General features: G+C 38.3%; 1 protein-coding gene across 2 annotated transcripts; it reads right to left on the bottom strand.

The window, feature by feature from the left end:
- Nucleotides 1-3,136: 3,136 nt before the first annotated feature.
- Nucleotides 3,137-13,378, bottom strand: si:dkeyp-72h1.1 (uncharacterized protein LOC799956 homolog). 2 transcript variants are annotated; one of them, XM_043218681.1, is made up of 5 exons: nucleotides 13,194-13,378; nucleotides 12,496-12,591; nucleotides 8,600-8,710; nucleotides 5,318-5,483; nucleotides 3,137-4,103 (listed from the first exon to the last, which is right to left on the bottom strand). In XM_043218681.1, the coding sequence occupies exons 1-5, from the start codon at nucleotides 13,332-13,334 to the stop codon at nucleotides 4,051-4,053; spliced, it is 567 nt and encodes a 188-aa protein (XP_043074616.1). In that variant the 5' UTR covers nucleotides 13,335-13,378; the 3' UTR covers nucleotides 3,137-4,050. The 2 variants fall into 2 exon arrangements, with proteins under 2 accessions (XP_043074616.1, XP_043074617.1); XM_043218682.1 differs by lacking the exon at nucleotides 12,496-12,591 and having other exon boundaries at nucleotides 13,194-13,373.
- Nucleotides 13,379-18,258: the final 4,880 nt, after the last annotated feature.

Raw genomic sequence — 18,258 nt, 5'->3', positions numbered from 1 at the left:
AGGGTGAGTACGTTTTCAGCAAATGTTCATTTTTGGGTGAACTACTCCTTTGACTAATGCTAAACGAATAACCAGACTTTTTTGGGTCACCATTGACTCCCATTGTTCTTTTTTTCCTACTATGGAAGTCAATGGTGACCCAAAACATCCTGGTTACAAACTTTTTTCAAAATATCCTCATTTGTGTACAGCAGAACAAAGAAATCCATACAGATTTGGAACCACTCAAAGGTGAGTAAATAATACAAATTTTAGGGTGAACTATTCCTTTAACTAATTGGACCTCATTATAAAGTGTAGCTTATGGACCAGTATAGCCAATCCATTCTCAGCCTTTGAAAAATGCGCACAGATTTAAATGAATGTGACCCGAACCAAATGCACCACCATATCCACACCACAAACAACCAGCATGGTCTTTCAGATGAAGCTGGTTGACCAAAAAAGGCTTGGTTTAGCATCCAAAAACCAACATAAGATGGTCTACCAACATAACAAGGTAGAAAGTTGAGCAAAAGTGAGCAGAAATGGCCAGGGATATGTATGTATGCATGTGTGCTCATATGAAAGCTGTTTTTGCATAACTTGATGCATTTCCCTGTCCGCGCTCGCCGCTGGATCGGTCTGCATCGTTTAAGTAAACATGTCTCAGCGAGCGCCACAAAAGGCTTCCCACACCGAACCAATCAAAAAAAAAAAAAAAAAAAAAACCCATAAAAGAAACATGCTATTTTTCGCCTCACCCCTGATTAATAGCAGGACTAATACATCACAATGTATTATGATAAAGTCAAACGAAGTGAGTGGGTCAGTGGGGAGGAGCGCACAGCGGCGCGCTGCTGCTGGAGAAAGACATGACTCTGATGCCTGCTTGACAAGGTGGTTGCTATAGTAACACCACAGCTCAAAGTCCCAAAGGACAAGCACATCAGAAGAGCTCTCCAGCAGACAGAGAGACAGAGAGCGAGAGAGGAAGAGAGGGAGGGATGAAATGATAAATAAAAGAAGGTTGGAAATGGAGGTAGGCGGTGTGGGAGTGAGTAATGGGGCAGGTGTGCGGCACGCACTTTATAATGGGGTAGACGCCGTGCGTCCCGCTGCCGCTGATACGTGCTTCACGTCCCGCTGTCGGCGTCGATTGACATATTATGAAGCGCAGCCGCGGACCGCTGCGGCGTGGGCTTGAAACTCCTTTTTAACATCGAGTCAAAGGGGCTCTATCAATCTGAAAGCCCGAGACTGTGAAATACTAGGCTAATTTAAGAACTAATGGAGGCTAGAGGGAGCTACACATATTTTAAACACTGCAAGAACTCTCTGAGAAGTGCGCCAGAAAGCTTTAGTCTTCAAAATAACACGACGTGTTTGGTCCACCTACGGTTCCAACCTTCATTATTCACAGAGAGGCCTGGGAAAGAAAAAAAAAAAAGCCTTTAAGATTGTTCAAGTGTGTTGGCTGCACTGTAGTTGTGTATTTCTGCGTGTGTGGGTGCATGAGCATGCGTAGGAACACTTATAAATCAGAGCCGACTCATACCGGCAGCTTCCGTGACGGGGAAACTGTAATATCTCTGCACTCGAGCGAGCTTTGGTATCTTCGAGATCCTCTGAGAGTGACATGTTTATTTTCGGAAACCTGCGGCTCCAAACAAGGTCACTCTGCCAGCAGCATTCAGTGGCAGAAAATGAGTGAAAATCATCTCCGGCCTGCCAGGTCGCCGCTCTCGCCGGAGGTGGCTGAACCTGACAGTGGGTGCGTTTCCCAGGAGCCACCTGACGATGTGCTTTTAGTGCTCCGTCCGGGGAGAGTCTCCACTGGAGAGCACAAACGCGACGTGACAGCTCTCTCTACCTGAACATACGCGGTGCTCGGCTTCGTTTAGAGAGGAGGGCGTGAACTTGAGGCTCGGAAAGGCCAGGGTTGTGCATTCTGGGAAAGGTCTGAACAAGCCAGTCTTTGAATAGAGTAAAATTAGATCATTTTTAAGGGCATTGTTCACCCTTTATATAGTTCCAAACTTGTATGACTTTCTTTCTTCTGTGGAGCATAAAAAAAATCACAAATTTGAAAAAGGTCTGTTTTTCTTCTTATAGGCTACCAGCAGTGTGGTAGGATTTTTTTTTAATCTGATCAATTTTTGTTTTAATTTTATGTCATTAAACAACCAACTATCTGGGTGATTAACAATATTATATTTATAAAAAAAATAATATATATATATATATATATATATATATATATATATACATACATATATATATATATATATATATATATATATATATATATATATATATATATATATATATATATATATAATATAAAATGATCATTTCTTTTTATATTTGATCAAAAAGAAAGACAAAAATCTGAACTTAAAGAGACTGTCATTTTATTTAGTAATTTTAGGGGATTGTAAATGCGAATAAACTGTTCCAAATCCATATCCATTTCTTTCTTCTGTTGGATATAAAGGATATAAAGAAAATTCGCAGCAAAACTGTTGCCAGTAGACGTTGACTTAAAATATCTATGCAATTCAGTGGTGAGTAAATAATGGTAGAATTTTTATATTTGGGTACCTTAAGGCCTGTTAACACCAAGGATTACCAAGGACTACCAAGGATAACTATTAACTAAGAAAAATCTTGAATTACAATTAATTGAAACTCAAATACCCCCCAATAGATGTCAACAATAAAAGGGAAACTTTATATAGACAAAGGCTGAATATGAACTTGACATCGTTGTGAGGAAGTTAAAAAAAGTTTTAAAGGCCTGACTTAACCTCAGATTGCTTCCTGCATTTGCTGTTCAGCAAACATGTTGAAGATTTGAAGAGATTTTAAAGAGATCCGACGGATGAGTTAATCTGAAAAGTTTTAGGAGTGTTGAGATGAAAGACAAGGGGGCTGAAGCCCCCCTAAAACTGCTCTAGCAATGCCTGTGGCTGGAAAACATCAACTGCTCAGAGCTGCTGATGCTGCTGGGCTAGAATAACTACTGCTCGTGTCAACACAGTATTCAACTAGAAGCGCCTTTGGCTAGTACTTGACATCTACCCACAAGAAATCAGTGATGTGTCAAGGCTGGATCCTACATACATTCATTTGATGAATCAACAGAGCACGGATGTAGAAATAACTGCCTTTAATGCTAAGTGATACTGTGCTGCATTCATTCCCATTCCCAGACAGATTATTAATATTTTAAGACTAATACTCAAACATCAAAAGAGCAGTAGATTTGTAACAGAATACAGTGATATTCAACAGACTCCGAAGCACCAAAGAGTTTCGCCATGGGTAGGTGACAGATACATGTGAGGGGTAAAATAGCGACCGTCTGGACATATATACGCAAACAGTCATTTCATTAAAACGATGACGTACATATAGTGTAACTACAAATAAATGTCTAAGGCAAAGAAAGCTACATTTACAGCAGCTCAGACGAACACTAGTAAATAAGCAGCAGCGATGTGAATAACAGAGAGTTAAGGGATATGTGGAAAGCGTGTTAAAAAGAAACCCCTATTAGTAGCGCGTGAGCGTGAAAACAAACTGAGATAGCGTAGAGTTTGAAATCTACACTGGCGAAGAGCCATTATGCAGTGTAGTTCATTTACATATTATCTGAAATGCATTTTCACTTAATGCGTGCTGATATAATACATCAAATTAACATCCTGAAGCTATGTTCTTTTGATAGTAGGAATGAAAGACTTTGGTCCAAAGCAAATAAATACGCGAATGAATGCCAATCTATAATTTCGCAGGCATAGCTGACTTCTAATGGGTATCATGGTGTTACTGGAGATCATTTACAACTCAATCACAGCAGCTGACTACCACTAGAGTTTGGCACGTGAGCTAGTTCAGTTAAGACAGTCTCTCAGGCCTCGGCTCCACCTAAGGGAGTGGAGGTCAGCAGGTGGGCGGCTCTAGTGTGGATGATAGGCAGACCTAACTGGTGGAGTCTCCCGTTCACTCCCGTCCACAATGAAGACATTCACAGTGATTGGCTGGATTGGTGCCAACCATCGCCCATTAGTTTTCCGTCCCTGTCGCGGCCTCTTCGCTGTCTTCTGTGGGCTTGTCAGCTGAAATACAAGCACAATATATTACTTCCACCCGATAAATTAAGGTTTCCATCACATTGACTGCTACAAGATTGAAAGCAGTTACTCTATAAGCAATCAGAATTCTCAAATGGTTAAAAACTGCATTTGAAATAGAATATACATTTTTTTTTTACGGATGATACCGTTTAAACGCTTGGAATGCCAATGATAGATGGATTTTTGTCTCTTAAATAAATTACTACATTTAGTCAGCATGGAAACATTACATCGATCAAAATGACAGTAAAAATTCAGTTTCAAATAAAACGGTTCTTTACAGCTTTCTGTTCAGCAAAGCATACAGAAAAAAGTAACATGGTTTCCTTGAAAATAATAAGCAGCACAACTGGCTTTAACATTGATAAGAAGCGTTTCTTGAGCATCATATCAGCACATTAGATTGATTTCTGAAGGATCATGTGACACTCAAGCTGAAAATTGAGTTACATTTCACGATATATAACAGTTATTTCATCTTGTAATAATATTTCAGGGTTTTTTTGTTGTATTTTTGATCAAAGAAATACAGCCTTGATGAGCATAAGAGACTTCTTTTAAAAATCATGTAAAAATGTCCAAACAGTAAAAAGTAACTTGCAAATGTTACCATATTTCTACTTGATTTATCTCCCTCAAAAATTGTTTGAATTCAGTGATGTTAAGTAATATGTTTTACTCGAATAAAACTAGTTTAGATGGTGAATTTTTTAGCTTACTGTTTTTCAGTGTTGCGCATAAATTAATTTAAACTTTTTGGGACGGTTTAGATTAAACCAGGACTAGGCCTGAAATTTAAGTCGTTTTGACAGGCATTTTAAGACCAAACAATGGCACTAATTTATTTTAAGATACGTCAGTGCAAGGTTTATCCAGTTTAGACAGCTCTAACATTTACTTTAATCTAGGACTGATCTTAAACTCTGTTTGGGAAACCGGCCCATAAGTATTGCATATAGTATGACAAAGCTTTATGTGTCCTTTAAAATGACATAAATCTTAATCCAATTTAAATAAAAAAGATCAGCATTGCAAAAAGTCATGAAGTTTCAAGAGGTGTTTTGAAAATAAAATCACAAAGTAGTAGCTGTAGTAAAAATGATGATATTCTGAGAAAAAAAATAATAATTATGAGATTGAAGAGAATAACAGTAAACCTATATGGGATGTTCTTATAATGGTTGACATGAACTGACTTGCAGCCTGGGCCTGTTTGTCTCTGGGGTCGTCAGTAGGGCTCAGATCATCAGGAGGCCAGCGCAGTTCCCCGCTCTCCACCTCCCCGCTCTCAGTGGGTTCAACCACAATGGATGGCAAGCGCTTGGAAAGCTTTGGGAACCGTTCATGGGAGTCTGGGAAGATCTGTAACACAGGGGTCACGAGAAGCCACAGTACATGACAGTTCAGTGGGCTAAAATGTATCTTGAAGCCTGAAAGTTCTCAAAATGCCCCTGACATTTTTCATGAAAAAGCATGATCTGACCTTTACTTTCTCCATTAAAGATCAAAGGACCTTATTAAACCATCCAATTGGAAGCAGTAGTTTTACTTTTACCATTTTACCTCACAGAACTTTGTTCGATTTGTGCTTAACAAAAAACACGAATGAAATATTCCATGATACAAAACAAAATGCCAATTAAAAGGTTTTTAGCTGTTATCAGGTCAATCTGTTTTAACCTTAAAAATAATCAGCACTAAAACCTATTTGAATTATTTTGCGCATTTCCATTCTAAGCAATCAGAGAGAATTATTATTATTATATTATATTATTATTTGCATTTATTTTTTGTGTGCAATCACTTATAAGTAACTAAATGTTTATAAAAGCTCCCCTCCAGCCGTTCCATCAAAAACGCCTTGATGAGTTTTTATTAATGATGTGCTTGGCATTCGCCTCACGTCTTGTGTGAGTCCTATTGCCTTGTCTAGAGTTCATGAGAGCAGGATGTGACTCACATTGTGTATGATTATTTCCCCACAGTTGCACTGAAGTGTGAACAAGAGCGTCTTGAGTGTGTGTCCGTGTTTGCAACACGTGGGCTATCAAGCGAGACATGAATTTTTAAAAGCATCTGTACCACCAACGGTAGAAAAGGGTGTGCGCCGCATGTTAGTTTACAAAGCACAGAAAGAGCTTACATGACAGAGTGAATGACAGATTCGGACAGGGTTCGTTCAGCCAGCATATTATGGCGCTGCTCATCCTCTGGTAAAGAAAGGGTAATGATGATCGTTCACTGAAAAGATTGTGACCTTTCGAGTCTCTCTCGAGTGTCTGAGAGAAATCTGAATTCATCCAGCGGGCTGTATGAACGAGCAGGCTTCTGATTGGCTTTTTGGAGCGATGTGAACAAAATGAAATGGACTCCAATCAGGCTGAAACGACGGAGGAACAGCTCCAAATAGATCTGTGGAAACCCATCGCAGTCATCCATCAGGTAACCAGAAAAACATTCAGCATGTGACCCACACTTAAAATGTTACCTATTCCTACCCCGCTCTCTGGAACGGTCGATTTGAAATGGTCATTCGTGGCAGTAAGTGCTGAAATATTTTTATAATAGGCCTCTTAATGGACAGGAAGATTCCACATGAAGGACGATATATTGGCCTCCATACCTCAACTATAAAGGAACAATACTTCTAGTAGCGTTCACATTCCATTGCGCCTTTTTTGGTTAAATTTCAAGGTAGAACATATACTAGATAGACATGTTTGACCGGTGCATACATGTTATTTGTCTTTTGCAATATCTTTTGCATGATGCAGCATTCTAATACTACTGCTAAAAGTCAAAAGTTCAAGTTTTTTCCTCCCTGCGTCTCACGTTATTAAACACAAAAACACATTCTGAGTGAATGGCCCTTAAGAGTCACTTTCAGGAGCCTTAAAGCAGGAATCCTCAAATCGGCCCATGAGATTCACTTTCCTGCAGAGCTTAATTTTAAAGCTAATCCAACACACCTGAGCATTTCTATCAAAGTCTTCAGCATCGCCAGAAAATCACAAGTAGGTGGGTTGCAGCTAAACTCTGCAGGGAAAGATGTGGGGAACCTTGCTTTCAAAGTATGTGCATCTAAAATGGCATACTTCCCTATTATACAGGAGCTAAACAAACAGTACATGAAACTTCATACGTTCTAATAATGTTTTGCTAAAGTTCCCAATAAGTTGAAAATCCTATTTTTTCATCCGATTTTAAATGTATTTGTTACGTTAGAGCATTTTTTATCATTTTGCAAATATCGTTGGAATGTACTTTTAAATATTCTCTGAACATTTTATAAAAAGAAGTAACATTTAAGAAACTACTGTAAATCATTAGAACATTATTAAAGACCAGATAACTCTTTGTAACGTAAAATGTTTGCCAAAATTCTGATTCAAAGTAATTCAGATGACCCACTTCACGCTTAACTGTAATATGAGGCCAAGAGAGAGGATTTGTGAATTGCAACTCACAGTGTCAGGTCACATGACCGTGACGAACGAGTAACGCAACTTACATTATCAGATCGCTTTTTTTAATTAACTAATTAATGGGTTGCTTTGAAATGTACAAGAAAATATCTTTTCAAATAAGTATCGCAGGTTACTTTGTATTCCCATTTATTCTGTCCCTGTGTTGAGAAACATCAGGAGTGAGGTGCAGAAGAACATCAGAAAGACATATACCTTTTTTATCATTAAAAACATATAAGCAAGCCCAGCCCAGGTAACATAAAAGTAATGAAATGCATCCATAAAAAGTAGTGCAATTAGGTACTTTTTTATAGAGTAACGCAACATTTTAATACATCTAAAATGAACTTTCACCAACACTGTCTGTATTACATTCATACTACACACATTCATATTATAGAGAACATACTTTTTTGTGGTTGCAAAGTAATTACTTATTTTAAAAAGATATTCAGATAGCATGCGATTTCTTCTAATTCAGTTGAGAGCTCACTCCTCTGTTGGTCACACATCTTCACATGATCTAGCTCTTTTGCATGGGCTTCCATTTCTTGTCTCCCACTCGCTCAATACAGTTAATGTTATAGTTATCGATTTTGGTGTGAACATTTTGTCATTAATCCCCCCCATGTCATATCAAACCCTTAAAAGCTTTGTTGAAAACAATTTAAGATATTTCAGATGGATACCAGGAGGCCATTGACTGCTGAAGAATAAACTTGATTTTCATGATTTTCTGTCTGCTGCTGCATTGCTGCTAGTTTCAGGTCTCTCGTGATACTTAAAATTAATTCGAATTTCTCATTGGCGCCATCTTTCAAAACTACACTTCGGCATAAAGGTTTATGGCGACAGCGTGAAGTTAAAATAGAGGAGGGCATGTTACTTTGTAGCTTTAAATATGTTAGCTAACAACTCCACAGAAAAGTAACATGGATTCCCCTTGAATAAATCATGGATATGAATTTCAAGGAAGCATCCAGCCAGCTGATGGAGAGAAGCACGGCCCACCTGAAAGGAGATGTTCTGCTCCTCAGAAGAGCCGCTCACACTGTAGTCTCCCACCGCAGAGTCGCAGCTGTTCATCACCTCCGTCATGCTGCCCAGTGACACACGTAAAACCTACAAGAAGTCAGGAGGAAGTGCGTTTACACACTGATAGTCACAGCGTAGCTCGGTCCACTCATTTGCCTATGAATGCGGGAGAGACTGATTCAGACGAGCCACCTGCAATAACCACAGCTGGGTTATTTTCTCATCTATGAAAAGATCCTGCCAAATCCATCCAGCCAATCCATGGGCACCTACCACGATTTTATGCAGAGCAAGTCTATACATAGTTTGTTATTCAAATCAGCTCTTCCACCATTTTCGAAGGAAATTACTTTCACACTCATCGGCTAAAATCAAGAGCGAGGATACATTCAGTGGGTCGCAATAATATCAAGGCCGTTCTCCAATTCATTCTAAATGCAAAACTCATCTAGGGGAAAGAAATTGAATGGTGCTGAGCATGCGGCTGTGTGAAGTGTATGAAATTATTATAATTCAGATAAACAGCTTTGCTTATGTTCAAAGAACCAATAAATGTTTCATTCTTAAGGTAAAACGAACAAATGTCACTTTTCAGATCTTACACTGTAACAACATATTTTTAAAAAAGCACATATTTGACGAAATATTGATATAGCAGCACTCCAAATAGTATTTACTATTTATATACTACTATAATATTTAGTAATTTTATGAATTAGCTTTTATTTTCATATTTGTATGCTTTCATTTACATTTTAGTAATTTTGTTTTCCTTTTGCCATTTTTTATTAGTTTTAGTTTATTTAATGTTATTTCTAAGAATATTTTCTTTATATATATATAAATTATTTATATATTTATATATAAATTATTAATTATTTAATATATTTTAGCTTTATTTTTTTATTTTAGTTTTCAGAAGTTACTTTATTAATTTATTTATTCATTTAATACTTTATTTCATAGTTTTTTTGGTTAGATTTTTATAACAAAACTGTTTATGGACATTCCACCAATACGCCAGTAGATGGCGACAAGTCACTGTATTCAGTAAGGAATGGAAAAAACGAGCTGTCTTTATTAACGAGTCAGTGAATTATTCACTCACACTTTCATTCATGCTCAAAGAAAAAAAAAATGAACTGTGGAAGCGAAAATGGAGATAATTTAAATAACTACCAATATTGCATCTAAGGGGATATTTACATGGCAACAGCATTTTAGGAGTCTAAAATAATACAAATAATACAGATAACGGGTTGGGCTTTTTAAAGTGATTGAATACGATAAAATTATCATCTGTTAAAACAATAAAAAAACTGTGATGCCATGCAAGTGTCTCCATGTTCAGTATAGATTAGAGAACAGGTGCATAGTACTTCTTCACCGATTACCAGCCTGGCGTTCATAAGTAGTTTTCGTAGATCTGTGTGAATGTGAAAACACTGACTGGAAACTAATCTTTTCAACTAAAAATGCAACTGAAAAAACATGTTTAGTGCGTAGCTGTCACGTATAGGTACGCCAAAACGTAAGATACCGAGTATTGACTTTATTGAGCGGTATTACGTCGACACTCTCGCACGTGTGATACTGCTTAAATAATACAGACTGGATACATTTACATGAAGCTCACATGAGTACGGTTGGCTTGCATAATCTATCTGCCGCATGATCTGTCTAATGCGACGTGGAGCAGCTGGTGGTCCTGAAGGCTGATTCCTCAGCTCCCCGCGTGCCACATATGCACAGCGCCCTGTGCAAATGATGGAGGCTGGGTGACTAACAAGGCCCTTTACCATGAAAACATGGTATTTGTCCGATAAAGAGTCTGATTTTGGTATTTAGTCGTAGCATTATTATCAGCTACTGCAAAAAAGACATCGCTCGTTCTCTACGCTGCACATTCACCCAACAAACCTGCTTTTTTTAATCTGACGACACGCATACCATCACCTGATCATTTGCATGCATAAAACCAGTATCTAGGCTTAGCTGATCCGAGATAAGGCTGAGAAAGAGACCACAATGGTGCTTCTTATGCTTTGACAGCAAAGCAGTAAAGGCGACAGATGAAATGAGGGAGTCCTTTCAATACAGTTCGGCCACTTTAAAGATATTTTTGTTTTATCTGAGAAACCAAAGGTCTCTGTAGAGAGGATATTATACTGTCATTATCATTGTAGTTTACCCTTGATTCTATTTGGGAACCGGGTGGCTCTACTGAATCAAAGGATGAGGGATACGCCGGAAAAACTGGGGGGGTGAGCAGATGAAAGAAAACAGAAATAAGCGGTGCTATCAAAGAATGGGATTAAAGGACGGTGAAAATGAAACAATGAAGAAATAAACCATTAGGACCAAAGAACGGCATCTGTACGTCTGATAAAACAAGCTACAAGCTTACACGCTGCCGTCAAAGATCACAGCGGTTCAAAAACAGACCACGAAGAAAAATCATCCCCAAATAAACAAACTTTTTTTTTTCTTTTTTTTTACTAAAAGCGCCATTCAGATTAATTAGCAGCATACAGATGCCGGACGGCAGACAGATAAAGAAACTAAGCTGTTTATGTTCTCTGCCTTTAATGTTGCTCGAAAATGGGCCGATTATTCATGCCCGCTATTATGTTGATGGTGACCAGCACGAACGCAGCTCTCTCCCAGACCCTTGTTAGCATGCAGGCTTTTTCATTGGTGAAAGTGAGCGGCAAAGACAAAAGGGGCTTGAGTGAGGGATCAAAGGGCTGCGCGTGTGCTTGGTGCCATTTATAGTGAGACAAAGCGCCGTGGAAGACCGGCTTTGTAGGCGGCCGCACAAAGACTTCATATGCTCATCAAAATATTTTCAGACGGACAACCCTGGAAAACAGTGCAGGTGTTATTGTTGGCCGTTGCACTTTTGAGTATCTGTTATTTTAGAGAAACCCATGCTCAGCAAACCTGAGTGGTACGAATGCTTTCTACCATTTAAAGGTACCTCGCTGCGCGTGGATCTGCGTTTCTGTGAAAAATAGAGATGGTATCTGAATAATTTAATATGACTGGGTGCAATGACAGACCTCACCCCCTTCCTGGTGACATGGAAAATCTTACTCAAATCTAGGCAAATGACCGATATTGAACTGACTGGAGCTGCAGTCAGCATATGGAGCAACAGCGGAGCTCTCTGAACTCAATGGTGCCATAACAAACCACGTGCTAAACATGCTTCAGACATGCTATCTTTATAATAATTGACTGTTAAAGCCAGAGATCGATTGCAAAACGAGCCATTTTATGGGACAAAGAAAAACCATCACATGCAAAATTGGAAAAATGGATCAATAAATAAAGTGCCGAAAAGCCACTGCTAAAAACAGTGCCGACAGTGATAATTAAATGTTAAAAAGACATTATAAATCTGCCCATAAAACTGCATAATGTACCTATAAAATTAGTTAGGATTCAAGTTTACTGTTTAAGTTTTGCCAAAATGTAATGACCCTCAAATTATTTCAATTCCATATGGATTTATTTTTTCTTCTTCCTCGGTCAACATTCACCTTTTTCATACAATGAAAGTGAACGGAGACTTCCGTTGTTTTGTGTTTAAAGAGCATTGCAATCTGGGTTACATAGGCCTAAATGTTGCTGGTTTACAAGCGCATCTAGTTTCTTGAAAAGCTTAGTCACTGAAAGGATTATTCTCATGCACAAGTTGTCTTTTAATAGTATATTTACATTTACTCATTTTGCAGATGCTTTTATCCAAAGCGACTTACAACTGGGATTTTATAATTTTAATATTATTAAAACATATTAACATTTTTAACACAATTAAAATGTATTATTATTATTATTTTATATATTATTATTATTATTTGTATTACCTTTTTTATGAATCCAATTCCTCCACTAGAACATAGTCCCTCGCGAAACAGAAGGTTGTAATGCAGCAAAATACCGATCCGCCGCGCAGTGATCTCCTGCACAGGTATGGACCAATCAGCATCCAGACCGGAACTACTACGTCGTTATAGCGCTTTTTTTCCAACAAATAATTAGATAAGATTAACCTACCTAAAAGTGTCAGGTAAAAAGATTACGTTACTGATTTCAGGGATACTTGTAGCTTAATCAGTGCCAGGTTACATTTCGGGGAAAAAAATACGTAAAAGGCACGAGGGTGAGTAAATGACAGAACTGTTCCTTTAATAAAGGTAATACTATAATAAGAATTTCAATCTGAATGCATACTAATAGTAATGGTAACAGAAAAAGTAGACTATCCTACTCTTGACAGTTGTATTAATTAAAGCACACTATTTGTCACAGCATAACGTTGACATGTTCTCTAAAATCTTGCTTTAGTGCGAGAAACTTGCAGGCTTGTTTTTTTTTTTTTTTTTTTTTTACGTGCGATAAACCCATTCGAACTTACTTAATCAGTCGCACAATGCAATGCACCGGAAAATGCGTGACACATCGTGAACTAAACGCCGCTGAATCCGTTCAGTGTGCCTCGGGCAATCTGAGTTCAAGCTCAAGTGCTCGTCGCACGGCTGCCGTGTGAAGTGTCCGTCCGTACCTGTAGCCTTCCGAAGTGCCGGCTCTCCGCGTAAAGCCCGCGCCTGCTGCTCTTTCCGGAGATGTGCGTGCTAGACTCAAGCCAGATTCTCCCAGACTGGAGCGCTGCTACTCTTACCTCAGATAGCGACTGTAATTTCATGCGCACTCACCCGAGTCACAAGAGCACGACTGTGTGTGTGTGTGTGTGTGTGTGTGAGAGAGTCTGAGAGAAAAGGAGAGAGAGAGAGAGAGAGAGAGAGAGAGAGAGAGAGAGAGAGAGAGACACCTCTGGCTCTTCACGATGGTTTTAAGATGCAGATTGTTTAGCGTAGCTTACTATTATTGTATTAATACCCCAGTTAAAATAAGAATAGATTGTGTAATGTTGAATGCGAATCATGTCCAACAATCTCTTTGAAAGTAAAAGGGGTGTAAACCGCTTGCAATATTGCAATATAAAATATAGTCTAGAATAGTGCCGTATTAAAATATAGCCTAGAATGTGCTAACATTGAATCAGCAAACATTTCAAACTATTAACAGTTTTATTGACAAATCAATATTAAGGGCCATGTAGATTATTTTCATAGAATACGCTCGAATATTTTTATCGGCTCTAATGCATACTTTTCTAAAGGTATTCTCTTGATTACAGCACAGACCCAAAAGCAACCTCTCACTGAAAGTGGACGCATGGCTTAGTTGATGAACATTTTTATTCAGAAATCTAACATCTGTAGAAACTGTTGATTAGTTTAATGTTTAACGGTTTTCATGAAATTTGCCTTACATCTTAAATCTTACATCTCTTGAATGCAGTCGAAATTATATTCATGAAATTCTGCCAGGACATTTTGAATGAATTGAATTTGAATAGATTTTTGATTGATTCCTTGTTATTAATATAATACACTGTGCCCTAGTTTTGTGTATTTTTTTACAGTGTTATATAATGTGTACTGACTACTGTCTGCATAGTTGTATAGTCGTGTGTATTTACAAGTTATAGAGAACAGCATGTTGTAAATAAGTTCTTAAAAAAAGATAAGGATATAATTGACTAAACTGACCTTAATCACAGCTGCCAAGCCATTCAACAACCCAATGCGTGTCCGTGCTATCTTATCATTCATTATATTTGGTCTTGTCTTATCTCGTCAATCTACATGACTGTTCATGATTGTACCGTTTCAACAAGCTGAGCATAAACGAACACTATGTGTAACTGTCACCCTAAAAATGAATACTCATGATTTCCAGCTAGCTCAAATTTGTCGATTTTTCAGCGATAAAAAGGAAACTCTTAACGGCAAGATGTAGCGATCAGATGTGTGAGATTTGAGTGCGAGGGATTCGTTGTCTGGGGTATTTAAAGTAGTTTGCCATTGATTGTGTTTGCGATGTAAAAAGTCGTGACCTGTGGGAGTTCACACACTCTCTTAACTATTAGGCTGGTGTCTTACGCTGACATTTCTGTGTCAAATTACGCAGCGCGATGGAAAACAGGGCGAGATGGAAAACAGGGCGAGAAGTCGAATGTCAGAGGTTACAGCATCTCACCTTCCTATTGGCTCAACCCCGGTTCTGATGATGATGTCACAGCAAGCAACGAGTGAAAGGAGACTCTGTCGTTCATATAGAGATCATCTCACAACCGGATCCAGCTAAACCCAGACCTCAGTGTCTTGGCAGGCAGATTTTTCCAGTGGCTCTGTAACTTGACAAGGAAAGGTATCCATTTTGACACATATACCTCTGTGCAATGTTAATTTTTAAACACAGAGTCGCCGTCGGTTCAGTTCAATGATAGTGTATTGCTGCAGCAAAGATTAAAAAAAAAAAAAGTCGTTTTTTGTTTTTAAGGCAATTATCATCGAAAAATGTCTTTTAAAAATACATCAACACGTTTTCAGTCGAAAGTAAAATTGCAACTATTTTCACTTTGATTTCTGAGTTTCAGGCGACCGTGTTAAAGTCGTGATTTTTTTAGATATAAAATAGAAATATAGACATTTTCTGAAATGTTACTCTCCTTCGTTCTGTCCGAGATGTAGATGCACAAGCAGAAGTTTGATCCACACCTTAGTCGGTTAAACATCTTTTGGAGTGAAAAGTTTTAAAATTAAGGCATTTTATGGAGAGAGGACCTACGTTTAAAACGGTTGAATCTTCAATCATGCATCTTTTCACTTCATAGCACGTTAAGTGACGGACTGAAGTCATGTAGAGCGTTCTTGTGCATCGTTGTGTGCAGCTAATTCCCGACGGCACCCATTCACCGCAGAGAATCCATTGATCAACAAACGGTGTAACGCTAACATTCTCCAAACCTGTTCGAAATGAAGAAACAAGCAAAAGGCCGAGCATATTTTTATGGAATCTTCCTTGAATACCGATTCACAGCAAGCTGTTGTTAACGTTGACCCGCCAGAAAATATTTGCTTTTTGCTTGAAACTTGTGCTTTATCTCTGTGAAATAAATGCCACTTGTTTGATCTTTCGTTACACAAGACGCAAGGCATTCCTACACTTTTAAGTGTTCGGTATGTGCTGACATTTATTTCTCATTAAAAAGACCAGACCGGTTTCTTCAGTCTCGCATCAAACGCAAACTGAAATGCAATTTCCAGAGAGAGTTCAAGAGGTTCAGGCTCGGGACCGAGAAACCGACTCGCAGGCTTCGCCGACTAGCGGAGTAATTGAAACGCAGAGCTCCTCCTCTCCTCTTCTTACCTCTTCACTCCTCACTTTGTACGACTGCTGTGTCTCTTTGAATGAAGAGCTCTGAACTCTGCGTGTGTGGAGGAGTGTAATAGGCTGACCTTTCAGTAATTTTGCCATCTCGTATAAATTCACTTCGGGCCTGTTTTCTGACATTCTCTATTCATTCGACCAATTAGCGCTTCATGCGTCTGCCTACTCTGCCTCAGCTTTTGTGGAAGTCTCAGATTGAAAGCTTCTCTGAGGAAAATAAGTGATTAAGTGAAATTTCTTTCAATATCCTGATGTCCTCTGGCTGAAGAGGAATCTCTAACATCAGGCCGCAGTGTTACGTTTGATTGAAGAATGAATACAAATCGTACTGATAGTGTGCTGAGTGGCTTTTTAACAACTTATAGAATTTGAGTAATTCTTCACTATATATCATCTTCATATAGGCTAGTGCTGCATACATTATACCAGAAAAAGCACTTTACTCTGTTTACTGTATTTGTGTGGTGTTAATATTCTTTTGATCTAAAGACTAAAAGCTCATTTCAAGCAGTTTAACTAAGCTTTAATTTATATCGATAAAGTTGTGGCATATGAATCCCGTTAGAAATCAATATAGACTGGATAATAATGTCAACAGCTTACATGTAAATTCCTTCGGTACTCTTTAAAAAGTAACTGTTGGCATATAATGTGATGTAATATTATATAATATTAAAAATATTAATAAAATTTAAAAATTATTGTAAAATAAAATCTTTATATACTGTCTTTACATTGTAAATTACACTGGAGAAATGTGATGTAAAAAGATTTTTAAATATGTCAAATATTCATTGTTATATAATTTCTGTTGATTTTATAAAACAAGGACATTTTTCTATTTTTCTATTAAAGTGTACACTATTTTGTTTAATTATTTGTTGAACAAGGACACATTATAATGTTACAAAAAAATATTTTTAATTAATACTGTTGTTTTTATTTTTCTGTTCATCAAAGAATCTTGAAAGCTCATACATAAAGTATTAAGAAGCACAACTGATTCCAACTTTTGTTCTAATAAAAAAATAAACCTCTTAAAATGGCAAAGTAGAATATTAGAATGATTTCTGAGGGGCCGCGCGACACACGTGCCGTTCAGTTATTTTAAATGGCAATAAAAATGGACAATATCACTATTCGTATTTTTGATCAAATAAATGCGGCCTTGATGAGCATAAGAGACTTGTGCGGCATGTCGAGAAAGGAACATTGCAACAAAAGTCATGTTTTTATAGTGAATCCACCCTCAAGACACAGTTAAAAGGAAAAATGATGGTAAACGTCTTCACTAAAGCATTAAATCAGCTCATGATTTTAAAAGCTGGTTTCTAGCTTTTATGTGCATTGATGTTTCCAAGACAGACTCAGCGGTGGTGGGCAATCCCGAAATATGAAAGAATGAATCCATCCTGCCGTTTGCAGATGTGAAGGCCTGGTGCTCCCTCTGCTGCACGATATATGTAACAAAGATTAAAAAAAAAGTGTATGCATGTCTTAAATGTCAAATGCTATGTGACAGGGTTGAATGTGATATTCCAAACAAGGCCTTTTACGTAACCCTCAGACATACAGATCCAGAGATCCGGCGTGACACAAACACAACTGCAACTAACTTCGGCTGTCTGGCGCTTTTATGTAACAGAAGGGCTTTTCTCTGCGAACCCTTATCGCTTGGCAACAGAAGCTGTTCGGCTTGAGGCTGATTGGAGGAGAGCGACGCAAGGTGAAGCGTCACGTTCAAGAAGCGGTTCCCCCCCAGCTTCCATCAATCTGAAGGGATCGAGGAAACGGGGGACCAGAAAAGGGGAAAAGGCAAAAGTGTTCGAATAACCTCTAAAGGCCGTCCTTTTCTCAGAGCTCGCGTGTGTGTCCCCCCAAAAAACACCCCAGGGCACCAAAATGTAGGCAAAAGGCAGAAATTACTGTTGAGGCGGTAAAAATAATCCGTCCTGACACTTACATGCTCCCTCGGAGATTTGAAGCTCTCTGCTTATAAAATATTGAACAGCCGCTAACACAGTTCTGTCTCACAGAGCCGTCTGCAGTTCATCTCCGAGAAAGAAGGAGAAGCTCGATAGGAGGCGCAAGGAGCGATCAAATATCTGCTCGTCCTCAGCAGCAGAGGTCAGTGTTTTCAAAGCGTTCATGATCATGAGAACGTGCGCTTCATCCAGTCGACCACTTTTTGTGTTGTTTGACGCCAGTTGACTTTCACAGCGCTTTGTTTTTGATACCACGATAAAAACCGATGTTCGAGTGATTGCATTTGGAAAGGCTATTTAAATAAGTACTTACAAATAAAGCGTGAGAGTGTTAGGCGTTTTCGT

Source organism: Puntigrus tetrazona, chromosome 20 (assembly GCF_018831695.1).
Source record: "Puntigrus tetrazona isolate hp1 chromosome 20, ASM1883169v1, whole genome shotgun sequence".
Classification (NCBI taxonomy): Eukaryota; Metazoa; Chordata; class Actinopteri; order Cypriniformes; family Cyprinidae; genus Puntigrus; species Puntigrus tetrazona.
This window is presented reverse-complemented; position numbering and strand designations above follow the sequence as displayed.